The sequence below is a fragment of the Astatotilapia calliptera genome, chromosome 2 (assembly GCF_900246225.1).
Source record: "Astatotilapia calliptera chromosome 2, fAstCal1.2, whole genome shotgun sequence".
Classification (NCBI taxonomy): domain Eukaryota; kingdom Metazoa; phylum Chordata; class Actinopteri; order Cichliformes; family Cichlidae; genus Astatotilapia; species Astatotilapia calliptera.
The window spans coordinates 32,527,398-32,545,817 of record NC_039303.1 but is presented as its reverse complement, the minus strand read 5'-3'; the positions used below and the strand labels follow the sequence as shown (position 1 = coordinate 32,545,817).

The following is an 18,420-nucleotide window of genomic DNA, read 5'->3' as shown; positions in this document are numbered from 1 at the left end:
TTGGGATCGTGTAACGCGGGTTGACGAGTGAGAGCGCTTTCTATATTTGGCTGGACACGCTGTTTGTGCCCAAATTGGGCCTAAGACCACTGTGTGTGTTCTTGGCTGTGTGTTTACGTTTGCTGTATGATTCCAGGATCGACATAACATAATTCTGATTAGTGAGGTTTTAAATGGTGACTTCTAGCAGAGGAAGTATGAAAGCAACCGCTTGTGTGTATAACACTGTAATGATTTTGCTGTATCACACTGTTTCTCCCAGGTTTACCTCTGCTGGAGCAGTTCGCCTTTTTTGTTTACACCACAAGAATTTGCTAAATGCAGTTTAACTATAAATACGGTTGTTCATTAATTTGGTTCAGACTAAAATGTTTGCCAGACATGGTAAAAGGAGTAATCCTACTCACTGTGACCACTTTAAATTTGCACGGGTGGTTTAACGTGCTCACCTGGCCCTTCAGGCGGACATCATCCCAGGCCCTCAGCTCTGGTACCCTGTGTGGAAAGCCCAAACCCTTCTCAAATGGTTGGGTACCTCTGAAGTGCCCCCTTAAGATCTCAGAGTGCCCCATGTCCCTCACAGGCTGAAGCAAGGCCTCCTGGGACATTCGGGAAGGGTCTCCATCCACAGCGTTACGCACTGATGACATCATGGTTTCCATGGTTTGCCTGGGTTTAGACTGATTGCCCACCCAAGCCTGAGTAGGGTCAGTGACAGGGATCCATCCCGGGCCTGTCTGCTCCTGCAGGTAAGAAAGGAAAGATCCTCCACCACCACCGTTTCCCCCATTGCCTGACCTGAAAAGAGATCAATGAATTCATTAGGAGGTGGTACATCATAAATATTTACTGATAGTGTTTTATAGCCCCAGGTTATATGACGTCACACCAACTGAGAGGCATACAGAGCTCGTACTCACCTGTCTCCATTCCGATCTGCAGCACTGCTCAGACCAGTTGACTCACTCAACCGAGCATACACCCTTTGCTGTCCTGCAACAAGAGAAAGCCCTTCCTCTGAGCCCATCCCGCCTCCTCCTCCTCCTCCAGTTCCATCACCACCAGTCGTGCTTGTGACGGCTGATGCCTCTGAACTCGCCTCTGACCCCTGACCATTGTTCAGCCCGTTAAGATTGATCCCAGCGATGGTACCCCCGAGCGAAGCTGGTGTGGTGGTGCTGAGCGAGTCAACGCCCATCTCTGAATCGTCTTCGGGCAGCTCAATGGAGCCACTCAGCACCCCACCCCCTCCGCTGGCTGCGCTGGCCTGACTGGCCGGCCGACCTAGACTTCCATACGGCAGCCCCAGCAGACCCTCCGAATCGTCAGCATTGCTGCATTCCAGCGAGGAGTCCTCCACAGCCACCAAGGAAGGGCTGTTGCCTGAGGGCCACACCTGTACATCAGACATCTCCATCAGGGTGTCTTCTTCTGTGGTGGCAATAGGTGCACAGTCCAGGCTGGAGACCTCCTGCCAGTAAGGCTCAGCACCCAGCGGGGAGGGCAGGCTGTACTGCATGGAAGCTGGTGAGAGAAGCTCTTCCTGCGGCAGCCCATAACCTGGAGCGAGACAGAGAGAGGCACACTGACACCCGGCCCCCCGCCTCGCTCCCCACCTCACCCCCCACAGCATCAGGACCCTGGGAGGGGGGGTAAGTTCCCCTGGCCAGTAGCTGGGCATTTAGGGGAGGAGTAGAGGAGGCTGAAGGGACAAATGGGAAAGGAGTGGGGATGGAGGGAGTGGAGGGCCAAGACAATAAGAGCTAGAATAAAGGTGCAAGGAGCTAAGGTCATGAGAGCAAGGGCAGCTTTTAGAAGAGAGGCTGTCAAGCTCAATCAGCCAGCGCTGACAGTAGCAGAGCAGCAGCGGTAGCAGCAGCAGACACAGCCAGCTGAACCAGTAGGCTGAGACTGGGGTTCGAGGCCGGCAGTGGCTGATGCTGCTCTGCTGGCTGCCACCTGCAGGGAGACGGAGAGGGATTATTGACACCTGTCCAGCAGGGACACACAAACACACACCCACTCTGTCTCACACCCACACCAGCACTCACATACGCTCACACTTGTATATGCATGCACTCAAACCCACTCAGAAACAGGCAGGTTAATACCGGTGTCAGGCTGGATGGCATGCTCGCAGGCAATCGCATTTTCTCGCATACACGCACGCATTCTTCACACAGCTGCTCTCTCACTGACTCATACTGTTTTTACAGTGCATTCAATATAACACAACTATGTAAAGATAAAACATAGTAGTATTCAAATTTATGCAAACAAATTACAACAGACTTCAATTTTCTTCTGCTAGGAAAGCCACAATGTTGCTGCCTCAAACAAATTTCAAGTGCAAATATATAATTTAGTAAAACTTTGTGTTAGTAATGAGCTGCGGACTCAGGTCACTCCTACAGCCGTCTTCTGAACAACCTTCGATAAAATATGTTTTTTTTTTCTTTTTCTTTCTTTCTTATGAAACCAGACCTGGCACAACTGAGTACAATGTCCCAGAAAGCATTAAAAAATATTGCAGTAGTAACTTCATGTAACATGCTAAAAATGAAAGAAAATCTAGATGAAGACTACACCTAAGGCTATTTTGCGAATATTAACATTTATATTTTCTAACCTGATTATACTAAATTTGTAAAGAGTGATAAACCTTTACAACATAAATATGTGAACAAATTGAAAAAAATGGTAATGCAGGTAAAGCAAAACATGAGTATCAGTATGACTGAGCACTAAAGGACATACTATCCATATGCAGCACATAGATTACAGGAAGCAGAGGAAATGATTCTCCTTAATGTTTGACTCAGAGAGAGCGAGAGAGAGAGAGAGAGAGAGAGAGAGAGAGAGACCATGCGTATGTACTGTACAGTGGTAAGAAAGCTGCAGAGTGCAGGCTGCTGTAACTTGATTCATGGCCAGCAGTAGAGTACTGCTGAGAGTGCAGGCGATATTTGAGACACCAAGCCATCGAAAAGACCCTTGTCCTACTTTCTTTTTCACATCCCAACTGCTTTCAGTTATGTACAGTTGATGATAAACTCTGACTTCTAGTTTGTGATGTAGTTCTTTGACTTATGAAGATTTAGTCTAAACCAGATACAGAACATCTATACACTGCAGGCGTTTCATTTTCACTTGCAATCAAATTTATAGTACTTCAGTGCTACTGTACAAGATTCAAACAATCATTTGGTGTTTATTTAGGTCCCACAAGATACCAGGGCATCTGCTTTAAGAGGTTTAAAGTTTAGAGGCTTCAATTATATTCACTTTTAGTCTTCAAATGCATATATGATTGCCTGATGCCTGAATATATGATTATTAGAATTAAGATCTAATGACAAAGAACTCAAAACCAAATCAACCAAATAAACATGACTATCTATCTATCTATCTATCTATCTATCTATCTATCTATCTATCTATCTATCTATCTATCTATCTATCTATCTATCTATCTATCTATCTATCTTTCTTTTAGGATATTTTGTGTTTGTGCTTTGTGGTAAGACCAAAAAGGAGGAAATAAGAATGTGAATTTGTAACTAACTGAGTTTGTCATCCCTCTCACTTTGTGGCAGTAGATTTGTAAATAACGAGAAAAGAAAGAGATCTGGGGAGAAAATTTAAAATAATAAAAAGTGTGAAATATGGAAAATGTGTCTGACAGATGTATGTACAGAAACATATATATATATATATATATATATATATATATATATATATATATATATATATATATATATATATATATATATATATATATATATATATTATTATAAATAAACGATACAATTTTTGCCCAGTAAACGGGCACATATATGTATGTGGAAGCCACAAAACATTTAAAAAACACGTAGAGATGCTCACACCGATACACGCACACATACACACATAGAGACATATAGACTTCACAGTAATCAATGAGCACATTTAGAAACAGTTGGAGAACAAATTCAAACTGAACATCTCAAAACTCACAGAGACATCAAAGATAGATAGTTGCACAACATAAGATGGACACGGTTTACGTAGAATTAGCGACACACAAAACGATCACAGCATTCATACATGAACAGCAGACACAGTTCACAAAAAAAGGTCTGTGGCCTTTCTGTATCCCCTTTTAAGACAGATCATTGAGGAGTAACAGAGACAGACTGTAGTCATTCTCAGTATACATGCCATGCAAAGACACATGTCTGTTTGTCAGGCAACGTTAGGCACTGATGCAGCATTTGAAGCTTTATCTCCAACAGTCCAGTCTCAGAGCGAGCCCTCCATGCAAACACGAGGGAGATGAGCAATGAGCGAAGTCTTGTTCACATGCCGACATGCAGGAGAGCAGGGAAAAAAAGGGATGGGAAAGGAGGGAAAGGAAGGAGTGGGAAACAGAGAAGAGCAGCAAGAGAGGAAGAGGAATATAAAACAGGGTGATGAACACAGACAGAAACAGTGAGAGAGAGTGAGGGTCACCTCCCCCCTCCCAGTGGGTGCTGAGTACACAGTCTGTGTGAGGGGTATCTGTCACAGAGTGGACACTTAAGAAAGGTGGGGTTTTCAAGAGTCAGGAAAAAAAGAAAAAAAAGAAAAATGCATTTGTCGCAAAAAATAAAAGCTTAAGATGTGGGTCAGAGGTCAACATGAGGTCAGAGTTCGGAGAGGAAGTGAGAAGGAGGAAGAGTGGGGCGGCTAGGCTGCAGATGACCAGAGAAAAACAAAGAGAGGGACAGAGTCACAGGGAATGAATCAGGGCTCCCAAAAGCACATTCGGTGCACCAACGCTACCTCTAAAGACTCAAACTAAGTCCCATGCAGACACAGGCAGACAGAGGTCTAAAGGAAAAGGGGTTACTCTAGTATGATCAAGTGTATGCTTTGTTTAGTAACCTGGAGTCGCTTTTGAATAAACCTTTGCTTGCTTTTTATTTCAAGTTTGAAGGAATATTTTCTGCAAACACAGTACTTTAAAAAATAGAAATCGCGTTTGTTTTTGTGGTGATGGGGAGTCTATAGCGGACCTGATTTTAAATAATCACTGACATGTTTCAATATCCATGAATTTCCTTCCCTTTCTGTCCAAAGTGTCAGATGAGAAGATTGATGCCACACATTTCTGCAGTTAAAAAGCAGCTGGTTAGCTCAGCTTAGCATAAACGTGGAGAAAAAAGTGAGGTATAGTTAGCTTCTGTCCAGATGTGAAAGCAGTTCATTAGTGTCTTTTTTTTTTTTTTAACTTTGTCCAAAGTTTATAGGTCTACGCTGTGGTTTTACTGAGGTTACCTGGTTAAAAATAAAGCCAGGGTTGCTAGCTGCTTCTTCCAGTCTCTTCTCCCTTCATGCTAAGCTAAGCTAACATGCAATGAGACATTATCTTCTCATCTAACTTCTGTGAATAAAGTAAAAACTGAAAATAATTATGTGCGCATTGTTCTTTATTTTTCACCACAATATTTTTAAATACTCTTTTCTTTTTTTTTTGTTGCTTGTTTTTACTTTTGCTAGTTTCACTCTTATTCACTGAAAAGTCATGCTGGGTGCCTCACTCTATTGATGTGACTTTAGTAAGTACTGAACTAGATCGTAAATCATAAACCTCTTGATTATTTTTTTTCCACTGTAAAATAAGTCAAGTAAACAATATCCAGTTTTTGAAATCCGCCAAGTCAAAGCAGGAACGACCTTTGGGAGGCAAATAGCCAAAAAGACAGACAGACAGACAGAAGAGACAGATACAAAGTTATCAGATTCACTGCAGCTGTGATCTGAGCGTCTCCCTTTTCACGCTTTAGCCATCATGGTCACATCCGTATGCATTGTTACATCTCTCTTTATTGCTCCAGTTTTCACGGAGAGGACCTATCACCTGTCCGACTAACTCATCATCTGCACTCGAGGCAGAGAGGAGGAGCCAGTCCAGGAAGACGGGGAGCTCACAGCAGGCCAGATGTGAAAATGGAATCAATAAGATGTAGGGTATGCACGTGTGAAGGAAACCATGAGGAAAAGACTGAGGTCTGACAGTTGGTAAGAAGGCCAAATGTGCGAGGCTTTACTTGTGATCTACATGGACTCATCATGTATGACAAGGTGTTTTTATAGAGAATATGTCATGCTAAATGACAACACATTTTATAGAATTTTTTTTATGATGCATAAAATTATTGTGAATTAGAATTGGAATTAAGCTCAGAACATCTTAACTACCAAACAAGCAAGAAAAAGACTAAACTCTGAGGATAGGAGAATGGAATAACTGAACCAATACACCATTAACCCCCTGAAGTATACCATTTAATTAAGGTTTCCTAGGTACTTCACTGCATTTCTATATTACCCTTTTTACAGTAGGAGTGTCCTGAGTCCCTCTGTGTGTTGCTGAGGTAAAATCCTGCAAAAGTTTGAGGCAGCTTTAAAACACAAGAGCATCACAGAGATTAAATAAGAAGGACATTGGGACAACAGAGTCATTTAGAGGGAAACAAACTTGACTTCATCTTCTGGGGAGTTTGGGGAAAGAGGTGCATGTTTATTGGAAAAGTGGCTGGAGATCAAGGAAATGGGACAGAAATGAGACCAGGCCATGGGATCTGGGGAGGGCGCTTACCATTGGTCATACCAGGGGACAGATGGTCTCTCTCGCTGTGTCGACGTCTGTTGACATCACGGGATCCTTGTCTCACAGGCTGAGGTGGCTGGCCCTCCAACATGTTGATGATGTCCATGCGGTCGATGCTCTTCAGAGCTGTGTACAAACTCTCCACTGCAGTGAAAAAAAGGAGTCACCGGCATGCATGGAAGAAAGAAGAAGAGGGGTGGGTTTCTAGAAATCATAAAAGTGTAGCTTTGAGTGAAGTGAAATGGCAAATGTCTACAGCAAATTTAGATTTACTGACTCTTTGCCCTCTTGCCCTCGAGAGTGGCCCACAGGTTGAGCAGTGCGGAGCTCTGCTCCAGCAGTGAGTTTGGATTCTCCACACGAATCTTGTTAATGTCATCCACACTCAGCTGAAGCTCACGTGCCAACTCTGTTTAGAAAGTGACAGAAGGAAGATCAAGAAAGCAGGAGAAATATTTATATAATTTGGCATATGAGTCACGCCGATGAGGCGTACACAGAAGAGAAGGAACAGTCTCTGTAAAATAGCCACGGCTCTTGGCAGAGAAAATAATTAGTTTCATTGGCTGGGCACCATGTGTTAACTTTGTTTAATCAGCAGCATGCTAGCAAACTTGTCAGACATAAGATAAACACGGATGGTTTACCGCACATAAAACAGATCCACTCACCAGCCCAGCTCAGTCCCAACTGTTCTGCAATTACAGCCATCTTCAGCTCTGTCCTTTCCATAGCACTCATTGATGCTGCAGAAAACATAAATATAAAGCTGAGATGCTTAATGATTCTAGGCAGGCTGGAAATTAAGTGCTATGATAAGACATAATGAAGCCATCATCATGTATTATACATTATTCCCTAGAAGGTAGACAGATCTAGTTACATAAAGAAGTGAGAGTGAGAGACTCGTACCCATTGCAGGCTCATTTAGAGCACTGTATCTTTCTCTTAAAGCCAGCGGGGTGAGAGTTCGCCTTCGGTCTTCACTCCCAACAATCTGAAAGAAAACATCAATGCAGTCGGAAATCTCGGAAGAAATGTGAACAAATACATTGAAGTTGTCTTTTAAAGCTTTACCTTGATACATGGAGGCATAGCGATGTTGAGGTTGCAGAGCACATGCTGGCTGTCTTCATACTTGGTGGATTTGCGAAGGAAAGACAAAAATCCAGTGGGCTCTTTACTACTGTCCCTCACCTTAGACGCAGAGGTTAAAGGTTAAAAAAAAATATGACAGATGCATGAGTAGAGAAAGACCTAATGGAGTAACAAAGAAAATAAAACTGAAGACAAGTCAAAAGGCAACACCTTAACAGAGACAGGAAGTCGATTATCTCTGAAGGCCTGGAAGCTAAAGCAGCGAGGCTGTTGGGTGGCCTTCCTCACCGGAACAAGATTCCCTGAACACTCCAGGTGAAGTGGCATTCCTTCCATAACCTGTAATCACAGAGGCATTAACACATGTACAAAGAAGTAATCCAATAAGCACAACATGGCCCAAGAACTCGATTGTCCTGTGTAAGAAGGTCTCTGAACTGACCTCTATGTCCCTGCTGCGAGCCACCTCTGTGAAGTTCTCATGCTGCTCCAGAGTTTTATCCATCTTGTCATCAGTCATGCAGTAGCAGCGCAAACGGCCCTCGCGTAGCTCATTCATTTTTGCAAACACCACAAACTTGGCCATGTAAGGTACGGCCGACAGCTCCCTGTACAGCAGGTTGGCAAAGGACACAGCCTCGGCTGTCCGAGGACAGTCTGCGAGCCAGAATCTGGGAGAAAACGATCACGTTCAGTCACATGCATCTGTTCTTTGTCTCTTTATAATCACAGCCAAGCTGCTTACTGCAGTGGTTGTAGATGGCAAAGAATTTGAATAATCTTTCTTTTTTCTGTGTTATGATGACAAATATAATTTCACTGCACATGCTGCTATCTGAACTTACCGTGCAGAAACATTGGTTGTGAAACTGGCACATTCACTAGCATAGATAAGCTTAGTAGTGCCAGTAATGTCCTCCCATTGAGCTGGGGCTGTACCACCTGGGAGTCACAGAGAATGAGAGAGAGCACACCGAGTGATCAGCAGTCATAAAGAGTAAGTCTAGTGATGGCAGCATTTTAAACCAAGTATTTTAACCAAGCCTGACTATCAGCTGCATACACAAATCTTTCTTTGCTTTGGAAGTAAACTGCTGACATTGACACAAACACCCACGTGACAGCTGTGGCATGGAGTACCTATGACAGAGCAGAGAAGACGCAGACTGGTAGTATCACCCTCCCCAGAGTCTCGAGGGCTCTCCCTCCAAGATGGAGGCAGGGGAATACGTAGGCCGATTGGTCGGTGAAACTTGCGCCTCCGAGGCTCCACCGTGACTACGGGGCTAAAGTTTGCTTGGTTACCGAGAAGCTTTGCAACCAGCTCATCTGGAACTGGCTGAGCCTGAGGTTGGGAGTCGATGATGGCAAAAGGGAGCACGCAACAGGGGGCACGGTTTTGATGAAAGGGAGATTAAATGAAAATAAATAAATATGAAGAAAGATTTTAAAAAAAGATCAGGATGCCATGTGTAATGAGTTGATTGTAGGTGGATGATGAGACAACAGAAGTGGATAACAGAAAGGACAACCAAGTGGGGAAAATTAAAGATGATGAGAAAGAGAGAGAAAGAGAAATAAGGCCGCAGTGAACAAACTACTTCAACACAGAAACAATACATCTGAAAACCAAATAGTAACACAAACTGGTTGCATGACTTTACAAGTATATTTTTTATTGTAAAATGTAACAAAGTATGTTAACAAGAAGCTTTTACAATCATTAATACAGGAGAGATATCAAGTAAAAAGGCACTGTGGCTTTTCACAAGGCCATTGATGATGCAATTACTACAACAGCATTTTAGTTAAACAGATATGTTCCTAAAATATAGCCATGTAAGAAAATACTGAACATTATATTTCACTAATATTCAGTTACATTCACTATCAGCGTTGTTAGTTTGCAAAACCTATTGAGCTCAGATTGAATTCACTCGTGTGCCTAAAAGAAAAACAATTTCATCAAAACAGTAGTAGAAGGTCCACTTTTCATTTTGATTTACTGAAACATGATTTGGAGTCACACAAGCTGCTTAAGCTGCCGATCTATGTATGGAAAGAAGATTTTGAATGAGGAATTAATGCAATCAGAATCTTGAACTGGAACAAAAGAACATGCAGCAAAACAAATGGCAAAACAGTCGGTATTGTTTAAGCAACCAAAATAAAAATCACATGCAAACGAAACCTTGAAATCCCAAATATGCACGTCTGAGAAACAAATAGATGCATACGGCGAAGAATTAGGAAGGCAGAAACTCGAATGAAATCAATATAGTTTTATGTCTGATGACTGGATTGTTGTTTTTAGAGAATTAATGTACAGTTTAACTGTATTTTTAAAAGTAAAATCACATTACTGAATGTATTTTAGTCTTACAGTTAACAGCCCAGTGCCATGATGTGTGACTCCTTGATGTGTTGGGGACATGCAGTCCTATGTCTTATATGTCCTCTTAAAAAAATTACTGCTTTACAGAATGTGGTGCTAAAGTTGAGCTAATAATTATTTATATTTTTTTTGTTTAGACAGCAAAGACACTAAAAGACTCAAAAGGCTCAAAAATAGATATAAACTTATAAGGGCTTATTTTTTAGATATCTTAATTTAGTGTGTAAAATGCTAAGTACAGAGAATATGGTCAAGAATACATTAGCGAGAAAGACGTCACTGAAATCAGTCCAGTGTTATACAAAGGTGCCAAGTGCATGCAATGTGTGAAATGTAAGGCAAAAAGGTCCTCCCCAAAAAAAAAAGAAAAGAAAAAATGGACAAACAGACAAAAACAGTAAAGTAAATCAAAGAAACTTGGCACAAATGCTCATAAGAATACATCATTACACAATCAAAGTAAATCCAACATGCAACACAGGCATTAACGATTCTGTTTCTCCTCTCCTTCCTTCTCCACTTCGTTCCATCTCACCTGCAGCCCCAGACGGACTCGTTTGGTGACTGCTGTCTCGGGAAACGTGGCCTGGACCATCGGCACTAGTTTACTTGTCAGGGAGCCTCCTTCCGGGCCAATCAGGTCACTTTCTTGTTGCACTCGTGACACAACGGCAAAATAAAGGGGGAAGTCGGTAGAGATGATGCGGCGGATTCGCTTCTTCCCAAGTTCTTCTTGGCTTTCTAAATCTGAAGGGAGAAGAAGTGGTTGCGTTTGTTTAACAATGACACTAGGCCGCGGCTTAACTGAGTGTCAGCCTGAGATCAGCCTTTAAACTCTTACCCTCATCCATCCCGTTGAGGATTGTTTCTAGCACCTCGTCCCCGTAACGGTTGCGGTGTTCTTTCCAGACCGAGCCATTCTCACTCCTCAGCACTACGAGCTCCCGGTCACCACGACTGAGAGCAGCAAAGTGGGGGATCTCCACAATCACCGGTCTGCCACACATACAGAATTACACATGAGTAGAGAAACCCTTTTCTAACAATACATAAAACACTTTAAAAAAAAGAAAAAAAAGAAGCTTCCTCACCCCAGAAACTGCATCCCTGCAGGACCCAGGGAAATGATTCTGCTGGCCAGCCCCTCTCCCTCCACCAGTGGAGGGGGGCTGGTCAGCTTCTGCGGCTTCACCAGGCGGCAGGTAATGCGGGTGGGTGCAGCACACGTCCGCGGAGGTATGATGACACGCAGACCATTATGCCTGCTGCCTCGCATTGAACCGCCACGCGCATCCACCATAAAACTGACCCAGGAACCTGTTATCGGACAGCGATTGTGACGGTTAGTTTTCCGATCAGATTGTAAGCAGAGATGAAGTGATTCTTATGCTTGCAGTGCTGACCCCGTGTGTATGGGACTGGCGACTGGGCTGACATTGTCTGACGTCTCAGTCGCAGGGCTGCTGGGAATCAGTGAGTCCTCGTCGTATTCTTTGGGCAGTGGAAGTGGAGTGTGTTGCTACAACAGACATAAACAAATAAATGATTTAAATAACTAAAAACTTTTATTACTTATTAAAAAAAAAAAGGAATGAGAAGCTATATGATGGGTACTGAAAACCTGTGTTTATAGTCACTAAAATTCTAGTTTTACAGGGAATGTTGAGAAGACATTTTGGCAATGACTAAAAGGAGGGTTTTATGTCATGTTACAGAAATGCTGAAACAAATGAACCAGAAATCAAAACTGTGTGTTTACACATTTTAAAACAACATATTTTTTCGTGTATATGAAATATGTCTTATAATAACTCTGAAAGTCACTTACATTTCTTATACTAAATAATATTCACTGCCTTCTTAAAATTATGCGTGGGAATAATTTTTAAAGAGGAAACTTTGACTCTGCCATTGCAGCACTTTGTTCTTTTCTGTTGTAGATTTGCTGCTGTGCTTGGGATCATTGTTTTGTTGCATGACCCAGTTTGGGCCAAGCTTCAGCTGTTGGTCAGATGGCCTCACATTTAACTGTAGAATACGTTGGTATACCACATGAATCGATGATGATTTCAATGACTGTAAGTTGCCCAAGGCCGGTGGCCACAAAGCAAGCCCAAATCATCGCCGCTCCACCGCCCGCATGACAGGTGGATAGTTTGACCTTGAGTTGAATTTGCTGGGAAGTCTATTCCTGGGAAGACTGATGAGTGTGTTGAATGTTTTCCACAGAATGACCAACTCCAAATTGTTTGGAAATAGCCTCATAACCCTTCCCAGATTTATGTTTAATGACTTTACTCCTGAATGCTAGACCAGAAAACTGCCAAAACCTATGTTTTTATAGAGGTGCTCACACTTACTGATGATCAATTAATCAAGTGCATTTAATTGAAAGCACCTGGCTGCTACTTATGCTCTTAATTCCTATGGAAAATATATGTAAGGGTTTTCTTGTTGTATACCCTTAAACTTGCTTTTTCATATAGCTGTACAATGCAACTATAGGTTGATTCATACTTGATTTTAATAATTATGTTGGCTTTGAATGGGGCCATTTTCAAGAGTAAATAACAGTATAACACATAAAATAGCTATAAAACCTTTTCCCCCCTGTTTTTTTCCCCTTTTTTATGCAGGAGCAGAAAGAGGTAGACTAATACTAAAGAGTCTGGCTTTCTCTGCTGCTCCGATTTTGTCATCTGATGATTTTATGAAAGTGCAATAAAAGCATTTACTATTTTAGGTTTTCTGTATCTCAGTGATACTGCTCTGTAGTACCTGATCTATCTCATGTTCTCTCAGGATAACAGGCTCTGGAGAGACACGAGGGATCCGTGGAATGGCTGGCGAATAATTTCTGTTGTAGGAAAAAAGGAAAAAAAAAAAAGTCAGATTTAAGACATTTCTTTGCATCTCCTCCCAAGTGTTCATCCTGGTGTTTAATGTGTGTGTGTCTATGGTGCAACCCCTACGATCCATCCACCTATTAGCTTAAGGTTACTAGCTTGGCTCTCTCCCCTGCTTCCCCGACCAGCCCCCTTACGCTGTGCCCAGCCCTCTCTCGTACTCCAGTGATTTCTTGGGGGAGAGGAAATCGTCATCATGGTCTTTCATGTCATCCATCTTCATGTACCTGGCCCCTTCTGTCCCCAAGAGCTCCTCTCCTTCAGAGAACAACATGCCAAAGAGAGCGAACAGACCGTGGTCAGGTTGGTGAAACAGCATCAGAGAAAGAGAGAAAGAAGAGAACAGGGTTGTTAACCAGCTGTGAGAAGTGTTAGACAACATGATATCCCAGCTGATGGCTCTGCTATGTGGTGGTTAGACTGGTGAAATGAAACATCGGTGAAAATGATCTGGCCTTATTATAGCGAGTCAGCAGCACAAACACAAACATATTTTTATCCAGGATACAATAGTAGAATTAAAGCTGCACAGTTGTTCCCACTTTTTGAATAGAAAGGAGTAGATGAAACATTTTCTCCACACAAAACTGGAATTTAAGGGAAATTGTGAAAAAGATGAAATATATGACACACTGGTGGAAAAACTAAACACAAAGGGATGTGAGAACATGGTTTGAGTGGGAATTTTTTAAAGGACCCAAAAAAGTTGCCTTTCACTGAGAATCTTCTCTTTTCTAACTTGGAGAAACACTGCTAACTGTAGCAACAGAGAAATGGATCAAGCTTTTGGAAATTTGTTCCGGAATAGGAAAAAAGGCATCCATTATTCTGACCTGATTCATTTTTATATGTTTTTGACTAAAAAGCAAAAAAAGGTTTTGTTAAGTGAACTCTAATTTTGAAATCATCACTGAGAGTCATGAACTGATTGTATGAGATGATCTTCCCATGCCTTGTTATCAGGGAGGGAAAGACAAGAACTAACTCTAAGTTGAAGGAAGTTGTTTTCCATGTCAGAATCCTTTAAGCTACTCCCAACAATAACGGAGAGGAGAAATAATCTTTTATTGTTAAGTACAAGTCCTGGATTTAGGACATGACAAAGAGATTGAATGCATCGCCTGACAACAGCAGCCTGTTAAGAATTGAGACCATCAGTAAAACCTTTTTGTACCAGTTTGGGGAGAGCACTTAAGTGATATTCAGGAGAGGTCACTATGTGGGTAAAAGTACTGTTATCAAATAGATAAATAATTGACCAGTACAAGAATAATACGATATGCAGAAACCAAAAAAACATCTATGGACGTAATAAATGGACAACAAACTGTTAAAACGGGTTTGTTAAAAACTACAAGCATATATTCACTTATAATAAAGGGTTAGGCTATAAAATGCCTGCAGTAATCAACAATCTGCTGTTATTATCAAATAAAAACCAGTAAGGCAGTAAATTCGACTTCTATTAAACAAAATTGCCACCCCTCTGGCTTTGGAATTAAAGCTGAGTGAAAGACATCACCACTCATCGACACCCGGGAGACTAATGGGATCTCTAATGGGAACGAGATGTCAGCATTTAAGTGTTTCAGATGAGAGAATACCTTTGACAGTCCTAGCTGGATTGTTCTTACCTTTAATATTCAAGCTCAGGGGCCTGATACAAGATTCCAGCATCTGGGTTTTAAGGTGTTAATTTAAGGTGTCACAAGAATGGGGACAAGGCAAAGAGGGGGAAATGAGCAACATAATTCCCTTGATGGGGTTGTGTTATGGCTAATTGTTGGACAAAAGATGTGACGTAGGATGAAAGGAGAAAAAACGTATTACTGGAATAAACAGTGAAGTGGCCTGAATTAAATGGAAGAAAGTTTCAGTTGTTTTTACTACCTACTATAAAGAATTGTGATTTTTACAGTGGGTTCAATGTAGGAATTAAAAATAAAATTGACATTCTGTCAATTAACAAAAACTTTTTATATTATAAGAGAGACTGCGGCAATGAGCTAATGAGCTTCCCTTACAATTTAAGCCCCAAACAGCATTTCGTTATCATGTGGAAAAACTGAAGATGTATTCTTATATTAAAAATATCTCAGGGTGTGGGTTAAACTTCTTCACTCCTCTGACCCACGAAAGATCAGAGCGGGCTGCCATGTGGCCTCCAATGTAAAATGAGTCTCACATCCTGCTCTAAACAGAACACTTCTGCTCCTATAGCTGATCAAATTGCTGGTGAGGACAAATAATAATAAACATCTTAATACTATAATATGGGAAATATGGGTGGAGTCACTGCTCACAGAGAGCCGATCTGAGGACATCAACAATACAGCAGGACACTGTTGGGCAGCTGATTCAGATTAACTGATCTTTACTACATCTGAATAAAAAGATAAAAATGTGCTCTTGACTTTGGAAAAGTTCATAAAATCCAGCTAGAGACAACACTGTTACTGATGAGCAGAGGGTGCATCAGAGCACGGAGCAGCATAATTTAATTTCTAACATTTTAGACAGCCGCTGCTTCAGAGAGTGATGCTGGAGGCGATTTGCTCTAAAAGAGATGAACACAAACACAGAGACAAGCAGAACAACAGAATTTCACTCCACGTATAACACCAACAGTGCAAGTTGCTCTCTGCTGTCCTTAGAACAAAGCACATATCTAGAAGTGAATTGAGGTGCTCTTCAGTTACTTACCCCCCAAAACAGGCGATAATGTTAAAGTGTTAATCAGCATCAAATGGAAATCTTCTCCGTGTGCGTGAATTAGTGACTGCAGCAGCCTGTGTGTCTGCATGAGGTCCCAGAGCCACAGTGATGTCGTAGTTATCATTACACCACATTTGACTCCATGAGTGCGCTACCCACAGGTTCACAAGTTAGCTCATGTCCTGCGTATCCTCTGTCTTGTGTGCCATGCATGTGTTGAGTAGGCGAAGCAGTCTGCTAATATCAGTTTACCAATCCGGATGTGAGATGTGTCTTTAAGACGGCGACTCAGCTACTTTCTATATTTAGAGCCACACTGACAAACTGTTGGTTGAATTATCAGGGGCCTAAAAATATCAAGACATGATATCCCATGACATTATTGTCAGCGGTATTGTAAACTTCAGGCGTTAAACCTGAGAAACCTTAAACCTGTCATAAGTGATTTTTTTTGGGCCACACGGGGGCAGCAGAAAATAGCTGTGACCTGACCAACGGTTCATCTGTGACACGACACAACCATAGCATTTTTTTTATCCTGCTTTTCTTTTTACTCATAATTCTACGTCCTCTGCTTAATCATGCGCGTAAATGTTTTTGTTTAATAGCTCCGTAGCTAACAGTATTCTGCAAAAGTCTCAAGCTATCTCTCATTTCCTTATATTCTGCTTCCAAGTTTCTAAAGTGGTCTTGAACAGTAGTTAGGAGTAGGAACTTTATTTGATTCTATTTTTTAAGCCACTGATGTGGGGTGGAAGAAGTGGAGGACAAGCCTAAAAAACTACCTATAGGAGTGAAGAGTAGCTGAAAGTCAAGTCCTTAAGTGACATGAAAAGATCCAGCAAAGAGCTGACACAAGACCTGAGAGCATCTGACCCTTCAGGTGATTCATCTACTGTTCACCTGAACAACACGTCGTATGGAGTGATGAAATTTTTGGGCTCTATGTATGTACGGAAGACAGGAGATATGATCCTGAGTGTCTGGATCCATCCGTAAAACACGGTGGAGGCTCTGTCATGGTTTGGGGCTGCATTTCAGGTAGTAGTGTTAGTCAACAGAAAAGTACTATCAAGTTTTGATCCACCATGCAGTACTCTCTGAAAACACCTGATTTTCAGCATGACAATGATCTAAAACACAGAAGTGAAAAAAAGGCAGCCAACATCCAAATAAGAGTTTTGAATGTCCTAGTTAGAGATATGACAAGGGAGCTGCCTATGAGAGTTCAGGCTGTGTCAAAGAATAAAGGTGGTAATACCAAATACTGAGCAATTGTAACAAGCTTGAAAATCAAACTCTGTTTTTGCCTTATATACCGTATATTACACATACAACAAGCTGGCAAAGCAAACCATTAGCTGAAAGTGACTCTAACCATGAGGGCAACAGTGGTGTGATAATCATAAGCAACTCCTATTAGAACCTGGTCATGTGACATATTATTAATGCTAATAGACCTTTGAGCATTTCTAAGAATCTCTAAGCCCCCAACCCAACAACCAATCAGCCAGCAAACACAGGTCACATGACAGAAACACAAGACAGTAATAAACGATGCAATACATAGAGGCAGATTCACATGGCGATACGGTTACAGTCACACATGTTTCAAATGAATATTAAAAATATGTATATATGACACTAAAATCTAAGTTATTAAAACTCACAAAGAAGGTTTCTTTTTGTTTTTTCTAACTAAAGATTTATATTTGATTTAATATTATTAACAATGAAGGGCTTATGTCAAAGGCACCTGGAGAGTCAGAGAATGAGCGTGTTAGCACTGGGACATATCGAGGTTACAGACATGGGTGCTATGGGTGCATGCCAGTGAGAAACCAGAGCCACCACCACAGAGGGGAACGAAGGAGAGAGAGAAAAGCAGTGGCACAAAGATGGCGTGAGTCTGAAATGGAGCCACACACGTAAGAAACAGACATTCATACCTAATGTTAGCTGTGCAATTCCTAAAAAAAAAAAAAAGAGCAAAAGGCAAAAAAATGAGTCGTGAGGGGAAAAATGTTTACATCATCAAACAGTTACAGTGTTCCTGCTGTTTTATTTCAGTGATAATAATGATAATACCTTCATCCTCAGACACATCCAGTATTTCATCCACTGTCTCTGGGAAACTCATGCGATGTTTCTCTGTGGTCGTCTTTTGGGCATGGAGAAAAGAAAACAGTTACCGACAACAGCAAAAGGGAAGGTTCAACTTTTCATACAATATGTTCCCATGTGATTATCACCACCCCTTTTCTGAACATCTCACCATGGAAACTGTCTCCTCAGTGACAAGTTTTAGGACGTCAATCACCGAGATGTAGCCTAACCTCTTCGCGATAGCCAGAGCTGACGTGCCATGCTAAAAGAGAGAGAGTGGGACATCGATGAACACCAAACTTTACGAATGAGGATGATGAAGAGATAATCGCACTCACTGTAGTGGTCTCATTGGGCTGGGCGCCATGCTTCAGCAACAGTGTCACAATATCCGTGTGTCCCTGTTGGGCTGCCTGATGCAGAGGAGTGTAACCAAGCTGTGAGAGAAAAAATACACAAAAGTGTAAAAGTCGCTGTAAACACTAGAATTTCTGTGAGATTTCTAAAGACCACGTTCACGGTAGTCAACAAAAGCTAAACTAAGCCAGATGTGAAAAAACACAGAC

At 41.7% G+C, this 18,420-nt stretch overlaps 1 protein-coding gene and 1 pseudogene across 1 annotated transcript in view; one reads left to right on the top strand and one right to left on the bottom strand.

Moving 5' to 3' along the window:
• Nucleotides 1-804: 804 nt before the first annotated feature.
• On the bottom strand, nucleotides 805-18,084 carry LOC113007055 (ankyrin-1-like; annotated as a pseudogene).
• A 135-nt stretch (nucleotides 18,085-18,219) lies between these two features.
• The window catches only part of ints5 (integrator complex subunit 5), a 3,954-nt gene continuing 3,753 nt past the window's right edge, over nucleotides 18,220-18,420 (top strand). The window contains 1 exon segment of the mRNA XM_026178628.1: nucleotides 18,220-18,293. Within this exon segment, the coding sequence (XP_026034413.1) occupies nucleotides 18,220-18,293 (74 nt within the window).